The sequence below is a fragment of the Nycticebus coucang genome, chromosome 11, assembly GCF_027406575.1.
Source record: "Nycticebus coucang isolate mNycCou1 chromosome 11, mNycCou1.pri, whole genome shotgun sequence".
In the NCBI taxonomy this organism is placed as follows: Eukaryota; Metazoa; Chordata; class Mammalia; order Primates; family Lorisidae; genus Nycticebus; species Nycticebus coucang.
Genome location: NC_069790.1, coordinates 128,037,065 through 128,056,542, shown reverse-complemented (window position 1 = coordinate 128,056,542; position 19,478 = coordinate 128,037,065). Strand labels below are relative to the sequence as shown.

Genomic DNA, 19,478 nt, shown 5'->3' with positions numbered 1-19,478 from the left:
TAAAATCTACAGTTGACAAAGTGCTCAAATATATCAACTTGTCCAAATATACTTAAAAATTCTCCTTCAAATGAATTGGTCACCAAAAGTCATCTCCCCCCATTTTTTTTTTTTTTTTGAGACAGTTTCCCTTTATCGCCCTGGGTAAAGTGCCATGCTGTCACAGTTCACAGTAAACTCAAACTCTTGGTCTCAAGTGATCCTTTTGCCTCAGCCTCCCAAGTAGCTGGGACTATAGGTACCCACCACAACGCCTGGATATTCTTTTTATTTTTATTTAGAGACAAGGTCTCACTGTTGCTTAGCCTGGCCTCAAACTCCTGAGCACAGGCAATCCACCCAGCCTTGGCATCCAGGCATGACCCACTGTGCCATTTCCCCTTTTCTTTAGTTCATTGTTTTTAGAAGAATTGATTTAATTTTGCAGCAGAAGCTTGTTTGCAAACCATATCTGCCAAGTTAGGCGAACTTAACTAACTCTGTGTCAACTCATTATTAATGTGAATAGAGCAAGGCATAAGTTGACAAACAAAGCTAAATTTTTCACATTTTTATGGTATTTTCCAGCCAGTTTATATGATGTTGTTTATTGCAATTAAAATATTCTGCATATTTATTCATGTTAGAATAATATATTAAATCATTAAGTATGACTGATAACATGAAAAGTTTTCATTTGATATAATTATTCATGCCTAGCAACATCACATAAGATCTTTCCTTGAGGTTTCAAATTCCATGAGATACCAGTGAGAAAATATATATATATATATATTTTTTTTTTTTTTTTGAGTAGGAGAGAAGGCTCCTCCTCAAAAAAAAAAAAATATATATATATATATATATATACATTTTTTTTTTTTTTTTTGTAGAGACAGTTTCACTTTATGGCCCTCGGTAGGGTGCCGTGGCATCACACAGCTCATAGCAACCTCCAACTCCTGGGCTTAAGCGATTCTCTTGCCTCAGCCTCCGGAGTAGCTGGGATTACAGGCACCCGCCACAACACCCGGCTATTTTTTTGTTGCAGTTTGGCCAGGGCCGAGTTTGAACCCGCTACCCTCTGTATATGGGGCCAGAGCCTTACCGACTGAGCCACAGGTGCTGCTCTGAGAAAATATAAATTATACTGTCATCTAGTCTGTGCTTGTTAAATATTTGGAAAGCACTCTGATTGTTTTTCTATAAGATCTTGACTTAGAGTTAACAATAGAATGAATTTTATGAAAGGCTCGGCTAACAGGCACTGACAAAGAGCACAAGGTCATTGCTCTCTGCATCTCAGCTGTGCCATAAACTCTCTGAGACTCAGAGCATTTGCATATGTACACGTGTATTGAAAGAAGATTTCAACAACTTCATTCTTGGTGGTTTTTATAGAGTCAGCTTCTGAAAACAGAGCACAAATATTTTCAGTAGTATCATGCAGAGGAATGAAACAATAATGGGATCTCAGTGCCTTATTTTAAATTCCGAATGAATTCTCAGAAATTCAGGTTTTGACACCACACTATAATTTCAAAATTTTAGGCCATCAGTTGACCTTTGTTTATAAATTTGAAATTCCTTTGAAATTAAATATATTCAGAGTATCAGTTGTCCAGTAGTTTCTAACCACACCACTCATCTGAAACAAGAGTATGAGCAACTTCTCAAGTTTTGTGGGGGGTGAGGGGGTGTCTTTTTTCTTCTGAGACAGAGTCTCTGTCACTCTGGGTAGAGTACTGTGGCATCACAGCTCACAGCAACCTCAAACTCTTGCTGTCAGGTAATCCTCTTGCTTCAACCTCCCAAGTAGCTGGGACTATAGGTACCCACCACAACGCCCAGCTAAACTTCTCCTGTTTTAAATTAACTGACCTTTGATAATATTAGAAAAGGCTTGTATTCTAAGTTTGGCTTAATAGAAAATGTTTCACTTTTATAAAAATGTATTTTTAATCTACTCTATATATTTCTAAAAATACTTTCATAAATAAAAAGAATTGTTTTTAACCATCTCTCCAGCTAAAAATTATTTTTTATGTCTAAGAATCTGTTTTACAGCTGACTATAACAGCTTTAAAATCTTTTATTGGCATTTTTTTAAACTGTGGTAAAATGCACATAGTTTACCATTTGAACCACATTAAAAGTGTTCAATTCCATGACATTAAGTATTTTCACCATGTTGTTTAACCATCACAATCATCTTGCTCCATAGCTTTTTATCATCCCAGACAGAAACCCCATGCGCATTGAATCACTCCCCAACCCCCAGGTCCCAGAACCCAAGCTCCTCTCACCATGGGATTCCATTTTCTGAATAAGTCATACAAATGGGATTATGGGCATGAGGCCATCCATGTGTAGCATGATGTGTTCAGGATCCACCCATGTTGTAGCAGGCGTCAGCGTCTTTTAACGGCTGAAGAATGGAGCCGTGTGGACAGGCCACATTTCCTTTGCCCATCCAAGTGGATAGATGTTTGTTTCTACCCTGTGCCTATCATGAATAGGGCTTTAAACATGCATGTGCTAGTTTTTGTTTGAATACTTGTTTCCAACTCTATGGGTTATCTGCTACCGATGGCATTCCACAACATACAGTGATTCTGTTTAATTTATTGAGGAACCACCAAATTGTTTTCCACAGTAACAACACCATTTCACATTTCCAACAGCAGTTTCTCCACGTGCTATCCAATACTGCTATTTCCTTTTTTTTTTTTTAATTGTTGTTGCCATCCAGTGGTGTGAAGTGATGTCTCCTGGTTTCCTTTGCTTTCTGGCCATTGATAGATCTTCTTTGGAGAAATCTATAGTCAAATCTTTGCCCATTTTCTAATTGGGTTGTTTGGCTTTTTGCTGTTGAGTGTTAAGAGTTTTTTATATATTCTGGGGTGGCGCCTGTGGCTCAGTGAGTAGGGCGCCAGCCCCATATGCCGAGGGTGGTGGGTTCAAACCCAGCCCCGGCCAAACTGCAACAAAAAAATAGCCGGGTGTTGTGGCGGGCGCCTGTAGTCCCAGCTGCTCGGGAGGCTGAGGCAAGAGAATAGCGTAAGCCCAAGAGTTAGAGGTTGCTGTGAGCCATGTGACGCCACGGCACTCTACCTGAGGGCGGTACAGTGACACTCTGTCTCTACAAAAAAAAAAAAAAAATAGAGTTCTTTATATATTCTGGATACTAACCCTTATTAGATACAAATTTGCAAACATTTCCTACCATTCTGTAGGTTTTCTTTGAGCTCTCTCTCTCACTTTTAATTTTGATGAAGTCGCCTGTATCTATTTTTTTCTCTTTTGTTGCTTGTGCTTTTGGTCTCCTGTGTAAGGACTCGAAGGTTGTGAAGGTTTGTCCCTGCGTTTTCCAGCATAGTTGTACAGTCTCAGCTCATGGGCAGGTCACTGTTCCGTTTTGAGTGACTCTTGTGTTTGCCAGGAGGGAGGGTCCCGATCTACCCTTTTGCACGTGACTGTCCAGTCATCCCAGCACTGCTGCTGAAAGGCTGTCCTTTTCTACTGAGCATTCTTGCTCCTAAGTTTACCTCTAGATTCTGCATTTCATTGGCAGCACTACACTGTTTGGTCACTTTTTTTTTTTTTTTTTTTTTTGTTGCAGTTTGGCCGGGGCTGGGTTTGAACCCGCCACCCTCGGTATATGGGGCCGGCGCCCCACTCACTGAGCCACAGGCGCCACCCTGTTTGGTCACTTTTATCTGTAATGGGTTTTGAAATTAAGAAAGTGAGTTCTTCAGCTTTTTTTTTTTTTAAGATTGTTTTGCTACCCAGGATCCCTTTTAATCCCATGGGACTTGGGCCGTCAATGTCTGGTGCCCCACCATGTGGGTGTGGCAGGTGTCTCGGTCCGTCATTTGCCTGCTCCTCAGACTGGATAACTTCATGACCACCTGTGGGGTCATCTGTGTGGGGTCACTGATGCTTTTTCCTGCTCAAATCTGCTTTCCCCTCCTCCAGTGAACTTGTCAGTTCAGTTATTATACATTTCTGCTCCAAAATTTCTACTTGGCTACTTTTTGTAATTTCTGCCTCTTTATTGGTATTCTCTGTTTGATGAGACATTGTTTCTCCAGTTTCCCTTAGTTATTTGTCTGTGGTCTCTTTTAGCTCTGAAAGTGTATTTAAGATAGTTTTTCTTTTCTTTCAATTTTTATCCCTTTGGCTCCTGGTGTTTATGGAAATGTGTCAAACAGTGACTAGTAAGCTAATGGCGTAGAAGTTTCAGAGACCACCAAAGACTAACACAGTCTTTACAAGAATAGCTTAGAAAAGTCACAAAATAAACAGCTGTAATGCACGGCAAGGAACAAAAACAAATCGTAGACAGGGAGAGCTCTTTCAGCATGGCTGATTCTGGCAGTTTGTGCCAATTTTTAGTATTTCTTGAGATGGGTAGTTCTGTAGGTACCTACTCCACCATTTCACTGCCCTGCTTTGTTTTAATTTTTATTTTGATTTCAGATGATTATGGCAGTTTTTGACTGTTGATAGGAAACTTCCTATCAAATTTAATGTATATTTGCTAAAACATCTTCACCTCATCCATACTATTATCTCAAAAATGGTCAAAGCAACCAAGAACTTTGTCATTTTTCTCAGCCACAGCAGATCGCAGTTGCCATTCATTGTAAAATTTGCTACACACCCTCTTATAGTTTCTTTTTTTCTATACTTTTCTAGTCATAAAATGAGTTTCTGAAGATCTGATTATGTATCAATAATGTGCCTTCATTTAAAATTTGTTCACACTTGTTTTTTAAACTAGAAAAATATTATATTGTAATTAAAAGTATTTCCAGCTCGGTGCCTGTAGCTCAGTGAGTAGGGCACCAGCCACATACACTGAGGCTGGCGGGTTCGAGCCTGGCCCATGCCTGCTAAACAACGACAGCTGCAACCAAAAAATAAATAGCCAGGTGTTGTGGCAGGTGCCTATAGTACCAGCTACTTGGGAGGCTGAGGCAAGAGAATCGCTTAAGCCCAAGAGTTTGAGGTTGTTGTGAGCTGTGACACCACCGCACTCTACCAAGGGTGTCATAGTGAGACTGCATCAAAAAAATAAAAATAAAAATAAAGTATTTCCATTTAATAACTGTATATAATTTACACAATTACCTAACTCATGCTGTCTCCATGGAATTTTATGTTACAAGTTCCACACATGCATAGAAAAAGTCATTCAAACTCAGTCTATTGGCATCAACTAGAACCAGAACGTACAGGTAAAAAGTACCAGGGAGTGTCTAGCACTGTTGGACTAGACCCAGTTCAGTCCCATTTGTTCCATGTAGTTCATGCTATAGATTAGACAGCACAGGTCAAGGGTCATGAAGGGTGAAAGGGCAGGTGTGATAAGGAGAAGGAGGTGCAGCTGGGGGGAGGTTCTGCCCTGCTCATCTAACCTATGGGACTGCTCTTCAGAGGGCAGGTCGCGCCTTCCCTGGAGCTTGCGGGTGAGTGGCAGAAGCAACTCCAGGCAGGGTCTTTGAGGGCCGGGTGTGAATATGCATGTGCATACTGTAACTATTAATTACAATAATTAGCTGAGGAGAGACTGGCAGGAGAGGAGGGAAGGCTCAGTCCTCACCTGACTTGGCCATGTTACCTGAGGCCATTCAGATGTCCTGTCATGTCTGGAATGCTCCTGCCATGGCATCTTAATTTGTCCTGAGATTCTATTCTAGGAATATGACCTAGGGAAACACAGCAGAGTCTCTGTGAATGACCACCCAAGGACTGGAATAAGCTGGTCACTACACGGAGGTGATCAGCATAAGGAACTAGGCCTCCTGTACTGATACAGCCATGTGGGGCACGTCCAGTCTGTGAAAATTAGGTCAAGTCAAGGAGATGGTCAGTGGAGGGAGGTGGCCAGCTATGGAGGGTTATTGTACTCCAAAATAAGAAGACAGATTTATGTAAAAAAAAATTATTATAACACAAAACTGAAATCAACCTAAATATGCAAAGATAAGCGAATGGTTAAATAAATGACTATTTAAAAAGAAGAGCTGAAGATTAAAACCACACATGTAATTATTAAGGTGCCCACAAAATCAGTGTTTGGCTCTCCCTCCTCCCCTCCCCCTCCCTGTCCCCTCTCTTCTCTACCCTCACCCTCCCCAGGAAGCTGCACTGCACCAGGAACTACATCCACCTGAACCTGTTCCTGTCCTTCATCCTGAGAGCCATCTCAGTGCTGGTCAAGGATGACGTCCTCTACTCCAGCTCAGGCACACTACACTGCCCCGACCAGGCATCCTCCTGGGTAAGGCCGTCCCCATGTCCCCATGGCAGGGGCTTGGGCACCCCTGCCGACCTGCCTCCTTGCCATCCTGGCCCTGTCTCTGTTTTCACCTCCCGAGCTGACAGCATCTCATGCTAGTGTGCAGCCTGGTCAGGGCTCAGGCCTGGCCTGAAAGGCAGTAGCCTGGCCAGACCAGGACCCTATGGGGCTGGTGAGAGGTAGGGAAAGGGTGGGTCCAGGCCACTGTCGGGCAGCAGCTGAAGCCCTGAACTCTGATCCTGCTGACAGACCAAGGGATGGGAACTCCTGTATGAATCTCCTATATTCTGAGCAATAAATGCTTCTGTCCACACTGCTGAATAAAGGGCACACAGGCCACCTGGGAGCCCGCTGCAGGTGTTTGACCTCGAGGATGAGTAATCCTGATGACTGATTTCTGCAGATGGAGAATTTTCTGCAGTTCAAGTCATCCTGCCATTGTACTGAGGGGGTTGTTAGTGGTCATTTGTCACCTAATCAAGCCAGTTTGGTACCACAAAGATCACTGAGCCCTCCTGGCCATTCCACTGGGCATCTCTCTACTGCTTCAGACTTAGCCTCTGGGCAGCATTCAGGACTCAGCACATGGCTCTAGCCAAGGTCCTCACTGCTGAGGGTGGCTCCTCTCTCCCTGGGAGGCAGGGACTCGGCACACTCCTGTCACTCCGCAGGCAGGTCAATCTACCTGCGGGCACAGCTGCTGGGTCAGACTGACTGGAGTTAGTTTAGTTCAAAGATGGTAAAGCTCCAAGAGGCCAGCTGCTCCTCAGGTCTCAGGGCATAACCAGGCTCAGGACACCTGTGGATTGTTGTGATGCTAAGGTCAAAGGCAAGACCCTTTACCTGGAAAGTCCCACCCTATGTGGGAGGTGGGCCCTGGAGCTGTCCTCAGAAACAGGTCTCCCATGTGCAAGTGGCAGGCACCACAAGGCCAGCAGGAGAACGCCGGGCTCCCTCTCACCTCACTCTGCAGAGGCCTCTCTCCTTAGCTCTCTCTCTAGTTAAGAAAACAGGGGTCCCTACGGACCCATGGGAGTCAGGCATCTATCTGGAGCTGCCCACGACTCTGGCCACTTTGGTTTGAAGGACCTGACCCGACCCCACTTAGGGACCCAAGAGGCAGAGTCAGCTCTGAGCTGGCCCTGGCACCACCTGCCATGCAGTCCCACATCATTTGTGGGGTCTCTTCTGAGTGCCAAGATGTTTCTAGGGACACTGTTGGCAAATGCAAGTGATCACCCCATTTTACAAATAAGGAGACAGGGTAGAGGAGCAGCCAGCAACACACCCGAGTCCTCAGGCCAGCGTAGGATGCCACGTTGCCCGAGACTCCCAGGAAAACAGAAATACTTGCCAGATTTCTCTTGTTTTTCCTTTCATTTTTTTCATTTTTTAATTAAGCTTCCTAAAATTAAAAACCATTTTTTTTTACAACTGGGGAACTTTTCATCAAAAATTTAGAAGAGTCCTGGAACCTAGTTTTGGCCCCTTGTTTTCTCTTCCCAAGTGCATTCCCCCCAAACTGCCCATCAGGGAGATGGCTGGCAGCCATGTGGGTGTCACCTCACCCCTGCTGTGCTCACGCATTCACCCATGTGGAGTCCTGGTCTCTGGTCTCAAGGGGACACGGAGGGAAAAACTGAGGGGAGGAAGCATTAGAGGAGGGACAGCCAGCCTGGCAGGTGTGCAAAGGCCTGAAGTCTGGGCTCTGGGGAAGGCTCCACGGTGGTCCCCAGTGCTGTGACCCCCAGGCCACACCCACTCTGTCACAGCCAGCGCCCCTGCCCAAGGGGCACCCTGGTCTTCACTGTGTCCTGAGCAGCTCCGCCTGCGTGGCTGTGCCACCCTCACAAGGCGGTGCTCTCTGTCTGGTCCAGGTGGGCTGCAAGCTGAGCCTCGTCTTCTTCCAGTATTGCATTATGGCCAACTTCTATTGGCTGCTGGTGGAGGGGCTGTACCTCCACACCCTGCTGGTGGCTCTCATCTTCCCCGGAAGACGCTTCCTGGCCTATCTGTTCATCGGATGGGGTAAGGTGACCAGCAAACACAAACTATCCAGCCCAGCAGCCCCCGGGGCTGCCCATTGGTGCTTTTCAGGCTCCCATTGGCATGAGCTTCTCCAGGGCAATTGGAGGTTCCTGCACACAACCCTGTGGTGTCTCTGGTGACCCAGAACCTTGTTTAAAATGCTTTACATGCCCACTCCCAGCCCCCTTTACCCCAAATCAAGTAGCAAAACCATTTGTTCCTCCGCTGTCTGTGCCAGTTCAGCTTGTACCGATGGCAGGTGAGGGGAGGTGGCTGAGGACACACTTGCCAGGGACGCCTGCCTCACCTGGGCACCCTCCTGCACATGAGGGCCCAGGATGTCTGTAGTGGCACTTTCACATGGGATGGTGAGTTCAGGCCCCTGCCAGATCCTCTCAAACACCTCATTGCTGAGCTAGTCGTGGCCATAACTGCAAGGGACTCTGTGACAACTTTGACAGGAGCTTGTCCTCAATGACTCAACCAGTGGCACCCACCACTGGGCACCACTCCCTGGTTGTACAGGGTAGGGCTTGTGTGACATGATGTCTCTTTGCAGGCATCCCCACCGTCTGTACAGCAGCGTGGGCTGTGGCCAGGTTCCACCTGGAGGACACAGGGTGAGTACTGGACCCACTCCATAACCCAGGAGTGCAGTCAGGCCACATGACACCCTTTGGAAACTCGAGACAGAGTTACTTTTGGAAGGACAAGAGGCATCTGAAGCCAAACCTGAGTTTGGAGTTTCCAGGCAGCACTTGCTACATACATGAGAGGTGTAGGGTGGGGGAAGAGTCTGTCGGGGCCGAAGCATTTGCAGGTAGACCCCCAAGATGGGAAAGGACCCAGGTCTCACTGCAGCTTAAGTTGGGGTTGGCCAGGCAGGGACAAGGGCAGCGTCCTGGGTGGGAGTTGGGGTGAGACTGGACAAACCATGGCCCCGGGAATGCACCTGTTGGGGACAGTCACTCTCCAGCCTCTGGGCACAGCAGCCAGACAGTGGTCCAACCAGGCTCGCCCAGAGGTTGGGCCAACCTGTGATAGCAACAGTGGAGAGTCCCCCGACTTGGGTCCAGGGCCGTGCCTGGTCATAGGTAACAATGCCTTTCTGGGAGGGCTGCAGGATGTGGCTCCCAGAGGGGATCATAGATGCATGCTGGAGACACTGTCAACTGAAAACACTGCTGGGGAGCTTTCCCTATAGTGCACTCCCACTACAACTATTCTGAAGACTTTCTTTTAAGGTTTTTGTTTTTGTTTCAGAGACTGGGTCTTGCCTGTCATGAGGCTAGATCGCAGTGGTGTCATCGTAGCTCACTGCAGTCTCTGGCTCCTGGGCTCAAGCACCCTCCTGCCTCAGCCTCTCAAGTGGCTGGGACTGCAGGCACCCATTACACCGGCTATTTTTTTTCTTCTATTTTTTGTAGAGACAGAGTTTTGCTATATTATCCAGGCTTATTCCAAACTACTGGCTTCAAATGATCCTCCCCACTCAGCATCCCAAACTGCTGAGAATACAGAGGTGTGCCACCATGCCTAGCCTGAAGATGGTTTTTAAACTTTCATTGACAAGACAGATGCAAACCATTTGGGAAGAGAGAAGAAACTAATTCTTTTTTAGTGACACCTGCTTGAGCCTGGGCAGGATGGCCCAAGTGGAAAATCAGGAGTTCTGGGGCACCAGGGGTGACACACCTTCTCCCAGACTCTGGGCCATACCATACCTCCTCTTCATGGCAGACTATTGTGTTAAGAAGAAGAAAACCAAACAAAATCACTCTCAGGGGACAGGTTGCTTCACGGTCTCTTAGTGCAGAGTAATTGTGCTTCTGGGGAGTACGGGCAGGTGAGGAGGGATCCACAGCCAACCCAGCCAGCTGCACATGCCCTGTCCAGGTGCCCTGGTCCTCACATGCCTCAAGTGTAGACAGACTCAGTGCTGATGTGACTTTCCTCCTGTCTTCCACAGTTGCTGGGATACAAATGACCACAGTGTTCCCTGGTGGGTTATTCGAATGCCAATTTTAATTTCTATTGTGGTAAGTAATTGCTGTATTGAACCACAAGCTATCTGTGGAGCGGCTCACTTGGCCAGACAGAGAGCTGTTACCTTTGTTAAATATAAACAACCTCGTTCCACTCAGCCTTCTACAGAAAGGGCCTCACAAGGCATACAAAGGGAGGGCAGGAGCAGGGGTCCAAGTCAGCTGCACGGCATAGCCGGCTGGGTGTCCTTCTACCTGCCCAAGTTAATCCCCCACAGCTGTGAAGCGGCCCCATGGGAGAGCAGACCGGAGCCCTGACACTGCTCCCTATCCTCAGAGGGGAAAATCACACACAAATATAGTTTCCTTTTGCAGGTCAATTTTGTCCTTTTCATCAGTATTATGAGAATCTTACTGCAGAAGCTGACATCACCAGACATTGGTGGCAACGACCAGTCACAATATAAGTGAGTATGCGTTCAGCCCCCACCCGCCTAGGAAAGCGCCACAGTGAGGGCGTACGGACCAAGGTGCCTGGGGTTTGTTGTCCAAGACAGACCTCAGGTAGCCCAGCGGCTGGGCACAGAGGGGTCCTGGGTCCTGCTCAGTCTGGTACAGGCTCAGGGCTGAGCACCAGGGATCTGCTCAGGGCCTGCATCTCTGTGGGAGGTCTCTGCTCAGGGCCTCCCATCTCTGTGGGAGGGCTCTGTGGAGGTCCAGCGCCTTTCATCTCAGGGTCCGTGCCTGTGAGGTGCTCTTTTTCTCCCTGGCCACATGTTACTTTTATTTTGCATCTCCTTCTGTCTTCACCACCAGACCACATGGTCCCCGGCCCTGTATCTGCGGCCAGCACCTCACACCAGGCCTTGTGCCTGGTGATAGCCCTGTGTGTTGACTGAGTGATTAAATGATGGAGATGGCACTGTCCCCTTCAGAAGGGAGGAAGGAAGAGCAGAGGTGAGGAAGTCACTTTCCATCATCTGGCCAGTTAATGACCTGAGCAATCTATAAAGAAATTCAAAGGTTCCATGAGTCTTTATCAGGGCTGGGTTAGGGTTGGGTTAGGGTAAGGCTCAGACAGACCAGGCAGGGACCTGGGGGTGCTGGCTCTTCCTCAGAAAGCACAGAGACATGCTTGGGAAGATGGGTGAGATTGGAGCAGGTGCAGGAGCCCCATTGCTGGGTTTACATGCTAGCCTGCAACCTAGTAAGTCACGTCCCCACTGTACCTCATCTGTAAAATGGAAGTAATAATCACATTATTTGTCACTAAGTTTATGAGAATTAAGGTGCTAAAATTTGAAAGACACTTACTGCCTGTATTGTGAAAGTCTGGTAAATAGATAAATCTAACTGTGACGAGTAGTGTATAAAATCCAAGGAACAAGCTGCTTTATCCCTGGCCTGTGTTGGGATGTGTCCCGCATTGAGTCCCATGACAGCAGTCCTATACCACAGCAGTGGTCTCTCTCCCAGGACAGTGGTCTTTCTCACCCCCAAGGATGTGAAGCAGGCAGCTCCTGGACTTCCGTACTGAGGCTCCAGGAAGCAAGGAAGAGACCATCTGGGTTCCCTTCAAACCAAAATTTGATTTTCTAGAAATCTTATTTAGCTTCTGTGCTGACCTCTTCTTAAGGCTCAAGTGTTAGTTATGCAGGTGTTGGCGATGCATTTATTTGGAATCAAAATTAAGTGGGGATAATAAGATCTGTTCCTTCTCCAGGAGAATAGGGAAGGCCGTGCTGCCCTGGCTTCTGTGACACTTCTCTGTGTAATCTCTGGCCTCAGAAGCAGCAGCCTCTCCTGGACAGGAGCCAGGAGGCTCAGCCTCAGGGAAACCTCTTTCCTAGAAATTTCAAGCATGTTCATAACAGGGACATGGTGGCTTCTTTCCATACACCAGCCCCAGTTGTGTACATATGTCAGGCATTGGACCAGCTGCCGCCTGGAGCTGGGGATGCCGGTGGCTGGTGGCCAGTGCCCAGTCCTCCCACTGCCCTGGGGCCCAGCTGCATCTCCCTCACACCTGCCTCAGGGCGGGCTGGGCTCTGGGTGTGTGCAGCTTGTGTGTTCTAGGCTTATCATGAACACACAGGACACAGCATATTCTGCTGTGAAGGAATTTGGGAGAAATGAACATAGTTCTAGAACTTGGGCTCCAGGGCCATGTGTTCAGAAGGCTCTTCCCTAAGGGCCGGGAGGGATGGCAAGAGCAGGTGGGGCTGCCCTCCACATAAGCGTTCCAGCTGCACAGTGAGTCCCTCAGGTATTTATTCAGTGGCTGCAGTCTCCAGCAGCTGCACCCACAGTGGCCCATACCGGACACACAGGCCCCCTTGGAACAACTGCGGAGGTGCTAAACTATGGGTCGATCCCTCTGGAGAGACCTCATTGTGAAAGTCTGGTAAATAGATAAATCTAGCTGTCCTCCCTCATGGCCCTGGGATGGGGAGGGCTGCCCTGAGTTGTGACAGCCCAGGTGCTGCTGACACGCAGCAAGGGTTCTCTAAGAGGGTTTCAGACAGCAGCTCGGTCTGGTTTTCAGGCCGGGGTCCCACTCTGGAAGGAACTTCCACATCTCAGCAAGGTTTCTAGGGGACCCCAATTCGTGGGAAGGTTCAGAAAGGTGGCTTAGATGGGGCAGGGAGGAAATTGGTGTCCGCCTGCCTCAGGGTAGAGCTGAGTGCAGATCCACTTCCAACACCCAGAAAACCCATCAGTCACTTGAAGTGTTTACCTGACTCTCCAGAATCTAAATCAGCGGGGAGAGTCCCGCCTGGCTCCAGGGCCCTATAGCATGGTCCAGGTTGTCAGGCAGGTGGCCTCAGAGCAGGCCATCCTCTCTGGGCCATGTCCTGCCTAACTCAGAGAGAGCCACCACCTACCCGCCCAGCAGCCCAAGGTCCGCAGCTGAGTGCGCCCTTCTCCTCTGCTCAGGAGGCTGGCCAAGTCCACCCTGCTGCTCATCCCACTGTTTGGCGTCCACTACATGGTGTTTGCCGTGCTCCCCATTGGCATCTCCTCCAAGTTCCAGATCCTATTTGAGCTGGGCCTCGGGTCCTTCCAGGTAGGTGTGCGGGGCGCGTCCTGCCCAGGCCCGTACCGGCTCTGATGGGGCTTTCTCTCTGCAGGGCCTGGCAGTGGCCGTCCTCTACTGCTTCCTGAACAGTGAGGTGAGTCTTCTGCTGGGGCCCAGCACAGATGCGCGGGCTGGGAGGGCTACCCAAAGCCTGCCCTGGCTGCCCAAGAGCCCGTCTGCTACAAGTCAGCCTCCTGCTGGTGCTGTCCTCCCACTACCCCAAGCAGCATTACCCCCTGCCCCTCTGCAGACCCCTCCAAGTTTCCTGCCAGGTCCCGGGAAAGGCTCAGTCAGCAGAGACCCTGGTGGAGAGGGCTGGAGACTGTGCCTCTGCTCCAGGGTCAGATGGCTGGCAGTAAGGGCCACCTGCATCAGTGACAAGAATCTGCCAGGAGCTTGTGGCTTGTGCAGTGTAATGTCACTTTGGAGCCTCTGTGCCACTGGCCCCTCCAATGCTCAGAGACTCCCCAGATGTGAAGGCTCAGCCCATGGGCCCTAAACACACGGCCAGAAGGGTGGCCTGGGTGGGTGTCCCAGCAAGGCCCACGCCTCCACTGTACCGAGCCCTGACCTGTCGCTGGTGTTTCCTCTGAGGGTTTACCTGGCTGATGACTTCCACAGGGCTGACCCCTTGTCCCTCCTGCTGGCCGAGGACCTCCACCTGTCTCACCTCACTTGCCCCAGGCCTGACACCTACCCAACCCTGAATGTTCCTGAGCACCTTCCCTGCCCCAGGAAGCAAGGAGAAAGGGGAAGCCCAGCTCTGGCTTCCCCTGCACTAAGCAGAACCCTTTCTGAAAACTCTCTGGGAGTGTGGGACTGCAAGCCCCATCCTGGGGGTTGCCGGCCTCTCCCCAGCTCCTTTTTTCCACCAATCTGTGCACCTCTAGATGCAGAGAGATGCACACCTGGGGGAGGGGTAACTGGTGGCCTGTGCTGGGGACACATTTCTAAGAGGGCTGCATTCACGCTCCTGTTCTCCTGCCCAGGTGCAGAGCGAGCTGAGGAGAAAATGGAGGAGCCAGTGCCTGAGGCCGCTCCCAGGCCGGGATTACAGGATCTGCAGCACATCCATCTCCTGCCATGGCTCAGAGGGCGCCCTGCAGTTCTACAGGGGCTCCCGCGCGGCGTCCTTCCTGCAGACAGAGACCTCGGTCATCTAAGTGTGACCACCATAGCAGGATCTGCAGGGTGCGGCATGGCTGTGGCATGGCTGCACGTGGGTTTCTGCATGGTGTGACATGCATGACTCCTGTTCCTCAATTTCCCAGCCAGCATGGCCTTGATGTAACCCACCTGCCACTGATTGATCCCTGCATGGACTTGGGTCTAATGAAAATTGATTTAAATGCCAATCATTGTTAAACATGGCAGCATTTAGATAACTTTGGTTTATAATGTTCAGCTGCCTCCTAGATGGACCCACTTCCAAAGAGAGATGGAACATGGGTGTGGTACCTGAAGCATCATAAGGATGGGCCCAGAGCTGCGGCCCAGACACTGCAGGGTCGGGGAATAGGGACCTATTGGGAGGCTGGACACTGCTAGGACACCGATGGCAGTAAGAGGGCAGCCCTCCACTCAGCACTTCCCCAACCCTGTACCCTCTGCCCTCAACCCTAAACTTTACCCCCACTCCTGCACCCCACTACCCTATCTCAGCCCACTTTTCACCCCCAACCTGCACCCCTGGTCCTGCAGCCCCTACCCAGCATCCCCTACCCAACACCCCCTACCCTACCCTCGCCCTGTACCCACTAGTGTTGCACCTCCCACTGTGTGCCACCTCTATCCTGCACCCTGTACTCCCCAAACTTGCAATTCCTGCCCTACAGCTCCTACATTGAGCCACCCCAGTCTGCACCCCTACCCTGTACCACCCCAGTCTGCACCTGTACCCTGTACCACCGCACCCTGCACCCCCACCTCTGCCCTGCAGCTCCAACTTGCTCCCCTCCAGTCCTTCACCAAGCTCTGCACCCCCCTGCCCTGTACTCCCCCATCCCACACCCTGAATCCCACCCTGGCACCTCATCCTGCCCTCCCAACTCCCCTGCCTCCCTAGGGAAAGGGGCTGAGACTACTGGGTCATGATCTTGAGAGGGGGGCCATTGGCATTTATAGCCCCTGCCCAAGGGCTGCACCCACATGCACCAGGACAGCTGCAGTCATGCCCCCCCACCCCCGACAGCTGTGCAGGCCACAGATGTGATCTGGTGGAAACAGGAAGCTACCCTATTTCCCTGAAAATAAGACAGTGTCTTATTTTAAGGTGTGCTCCCAAAGATGCGCTAGGTCTTATTTTCAGGGGACGTCTTCTCTTTCCTGTAAGTAGGTCTTATTTTTGGAGGATGTCTTATTTTCGGGGAAACAGGGTACTCTGGATAAAGCTGATGTTAGAATCTCTCTGTTTTCATGGAGAACAGTTTGGCTCACTGTGTCGGCCCCACTGGTGGCCCCTTGATCATCTGCAGACATAGAGAGGGAGATCTGGGGTGAGGGCAAGTTGAGTACTGCTGCCACTGGCCAGGCCACTGCCCATCCCTCACTGCCAGGCCTGAGACTCAGCCAGACCCAGACCAAGTGCCTCCATGGCTACACTTGGTTCTTCTGAGCACATAAGACTCTGCTCATCCACTCAAAAGCGAGCCTCTCCTGTGCACCAGCTGATGCCCGACACTAAGACCAGGATGACGGCCAGGCAGGGCTGGGCCCAGGGGCATGGGGACCAGGCTTCCTCTGGGCTTGTCCAGCAAAAATGAAGTCTCCGTGCAGTAAGCCATCACCAAGGTATAAGAGACTTACCGGAGTCCCTGGTAAGATAAGACGGTGAACCCAGGTGCACCCAGAGACCACTGCAAGCTGGCCTCCTTGCTGCCCTGTTATAAAGGACCATCCCTGGACTTTTGCCCAAGCAAGTCCCAAGCTTGTCTGGAGTTGTTGGCAAGGCTGGCCACAGTCAGAGGATCTAGCAAACATCCAGCCCACCATTTCCTAGGGCCACAGAGGCTCTATCCAGGACCTAGATCATGTCAGCTCCCCAGGATTCACAGGGGCACAAGGCCTAGGCCAGGCACCCAGGAATAGGAGGAAAGGGTTAGGCATCCCTCGCTCTCTGATGCAGAAGAAATGAGGCTTTGCTGTGACTAAAAGGGTCAAGGGCCAGCTGTGGCCACTGAGCCGGGACTCTGGGGATGCTGAGCACATGTGGGCGTGGCAGGCACCAAGCGGCCAGCAGATGTGCTGGGGCTCCACTGTGCCCGGGCATTTCTCAGCAGAGCTGAGCTTCTCTTGCCTGGCAAAGCGACTCTGAATATTTGCTCATTGAGCTGGCTGGTGAGCAGAGTGGTGCCCAGCAATCAACAGGAATTTTTAAATGTGGTAAGCATGTGTGGGGTGTGGTGGACCCCACCATGGAAGGTAATGAGCTGTGTAAATACTTCAGTAAAACCTGATTTCACATCTGTACCCTGACTGAGGATTTGCTCTGACTGGTCCTGAGACCTGGACGGTAGAAGGTGTGGCAGCCCATGTATCTCAGCTGGCCTCAGGGCCCCTTATAGAACTGGAAACAGCCACCGTGCCCTAAAGCCCACCACAGACACCTGGCAGCGCATGGCCAAGGGAGCATCAGTTTGCCCTGCCCGAGGCCCCTGCACACCAGGATTCCTCTTTCCTGCTGCCGCCAGGAGGCCTTCCTCAGCTGCACAGAGTCTAGATGCTGTCAGCTGTAGCAGGGCTGAGCACAGGTGTGCGCATGTGCACTGTGCACGTGTGTATGGATGTGTGCACATGAGCATGTGTGTCCCCAGGGGCCTTGTGCACATGTGCATGCACATGTGTGTATCCATGTGTGCCGAGTATTAAACAAGTGCTTCAGGCAGATGGAATCTGTTTCTAATAAACCGCTCTGGCCTGCATTGTCAAGAGGAATGGGCACTCTGCTAAAACTAAAATTCTCAAGAGTCTGAGCTTGGAAATGAGCCAGACGGGCCAGTCTTTGGTGCATCTCCTGAGAGCACAGCAAGTGGAAGGTACTCTGGCCGCCTGACTGCAGGAGCCTCAGTGTGGGGAGTGACTGTGGGGACTGCAGCATGTGGGGTGGGGGCCATCTGAACATCTTCACTGATGAGGATGGGCACATTTCTTTGTCACCAAGAAGGCAACTTTTTAGTTGGGTGTGTTTTAAGGCTTTATGATTACAGAAAGTATACAGGAGAGTTATAAAACCTCCAAGGTTATGGACCAGTGTTACCTAGGATGCACACCTCTGACTCCATCCTGGGCCTTTGGTTGACCGCTGCATGACTGATGTCCTGTCCCCGCTGTCTACACAGACCTGTCCCTCACACTGCCTTTCTTTTGTTTATTCCTGGAAGTTGAGTTAACATTGTATAGTGGTCCCGCAAGCTGCTCTTTTCTATCAAGACGGATTGTGGCCATCTTCCTGGGATCTTCATTGCTTTTACAGCTGCATAATATTCCCCAGCAGGGACATAACATAGTGCTTTTGATCATGCGCTGGCAATGGGCACATTCCTACACAGCAAATTCCTGAAAGGGATGGCCAAAGGTCTTCATGTTTAACCCTGGCAGGTGTCTGCTCTCCAGGTTGGCAGCTTGCTGCTCCCAGGACATGCACTATCAGTGCCTTTCATCCCAAGTGAAGCTGTGCAGGATGCCATGCACACCTGCTCTCAAGTCTTTAACAATGAGGGACGGCAAGTGCCTTCTCTACACGGAAAGATTTTTCCTTTAATTCTGACATATAGCCAAGCTCAGTCTGAGCCGCCAACATCACTGGGCCATGGCTGGGCCTCCAAGTGGCCACCTGAACACCAGCGGCACCTGCTGTTTCACAAATTAGCTCTTCTGCTCTCAGGAACTGTAGGAGTGAGTGCAGGAGTCGCTGCTCAGCAGAACAGTGCTGTCCTTACCCACCTTGCTCTGAGAGCACTGTCTGTGCAGGAGACGTTACAATGGTGTAGGAGAGCAGTTTTCAGCCTGTAGGTTGTGACCCACAGGAACTGTATTAAAGGGCCACAGCATTAGGAAGGTTGAGATCCACTAGTGTAGGGCAACTTTTATACGGAAAAGTGTTCTCAGGAAGGAATATGGGGTGGAAATGGGCTGTCCATCCTTTGTGTTCCCTGGAGGGCTACAGAAGGAGGTGGACATGAGGCAGAAGGTGGCCCCATCTCCTCCCCAGATCCCTCTGGGCCCTGCACATCAGGATCCAGTGTGAACACCACCCTGGCGCTGGTACTGGGATCTTTCCAAAAGATGGATGTATCTCACACTTGAAACCAAGAAGCAACAGGGAAAATAGCCATTGGAAAATAATCACGAAATAGTGAGTCCCAGTAGGATTAAGGTCATGTGCACGTAGCCATAATGAGACTTAGTAGGGTTAGGGTAGTGTGCGTGCATCCATAACGAGACCCTATAGGGTGAGGGCAATGTGCACATATCCTTAATGAGACCCAGTAGGGTTAAGGGTCATGTGCACATATCCATAATGAGACCAAGTATGGTTATGTCATGTACACATATCCATAATAGGATACAGTAGGGTTAGGGCCATGTGCACGTATCCATAATGAGACCCAGTAAGGATAGGGCTGTGTGCACATATCCATAATGAGACCCAGTAGGGTTAGTGTCGTGTGCATGTGTCCATAATGAGACCCAGTAGGGTTAGGGTCTTGTGGATATATCTATAAGGAGACCCAGTAGGGTTAGGGCTGTGTGCAAATATTCATAATGAGACCCAGTAGGGTTAGGGTCGTGTGCACATCCCCATAATAAGACCCAGTAGGGTTACGATCGTGTGCACGTATCCATAATGAGACCCAGTAAGGTAAGGGCCATGTGCACATATCCATAATGAGACCCAGTAGGGTTAGGGTCGTGTGCATGCATCTATAATGAGACCCAGTAGGGATAGTGCTGTGTGCATGTATCCATAATGAGACCCTGTAGGGTTAGGGTTGTGTGCACGTATCCATGATATCCAGTAGGGTTAGGGCTGTGTGTAAATATCCCTAATGAGACCCAATAGGGTTAGAGTCAGTGGCTTGTATCCATAATGAGACCCAGT

The 19,478-nt window shown here is 49.9% G+C and overlaps 1 protein-coding gene across 2 annotated transcripts in view; it reads left to right on the top strand.

Moving 5' to 3' along the window:
• The window catches only part of VIPR2 (vasoactive intestinal peptide receptor 2), a 73,867-nt gene extending 57,029 nt beyond the window's left edge, over window positions 1-16,838 (top strand). Inside the window, exons 6-13 of one of the 2 annotated variants that reach the window (XM_053553909.1) lie at window positions 6,127-6,268; window positions 8,164-8,314; window positions 8,874-8,934; window positions 10,284-10,353; window positions 10,675-10,766; window positions 13,237-13,366; window positions 13,431-13,472; window positions 14,368-16,838. In XM_053553909.1, coding sequence (XP_053409884.1) covers window positions 6,127-6,268; window positions 8,164-8,314; window positions 8,874-8,934; window positions 10,284-10,353; window positions 10,675-10,766; window positions 13,237-13,366; window positions 13,431-13,472; window positions 14,368-14,541 — 862 coding nt within the window. In that variant the 3' untranslated portion in view covers window positions 14,542-16,838. Of the gene's footprint in view, window positions 1-6,126; window positions 6,269-8,163; window positions 8,315-8,873; window positions 8,935-10,283; window positions 10,354-10,674; window positions 10,767-13,236; window positions 13,371-13,430; window positions 13,473-14,367 lie in introns of both variants that reach the window. The other variant, XM_053553908.1, reaches the window with a different exon arrangement.
• Window positions 16,839-19,478: the final 2,640 nt, after the last annotated feature.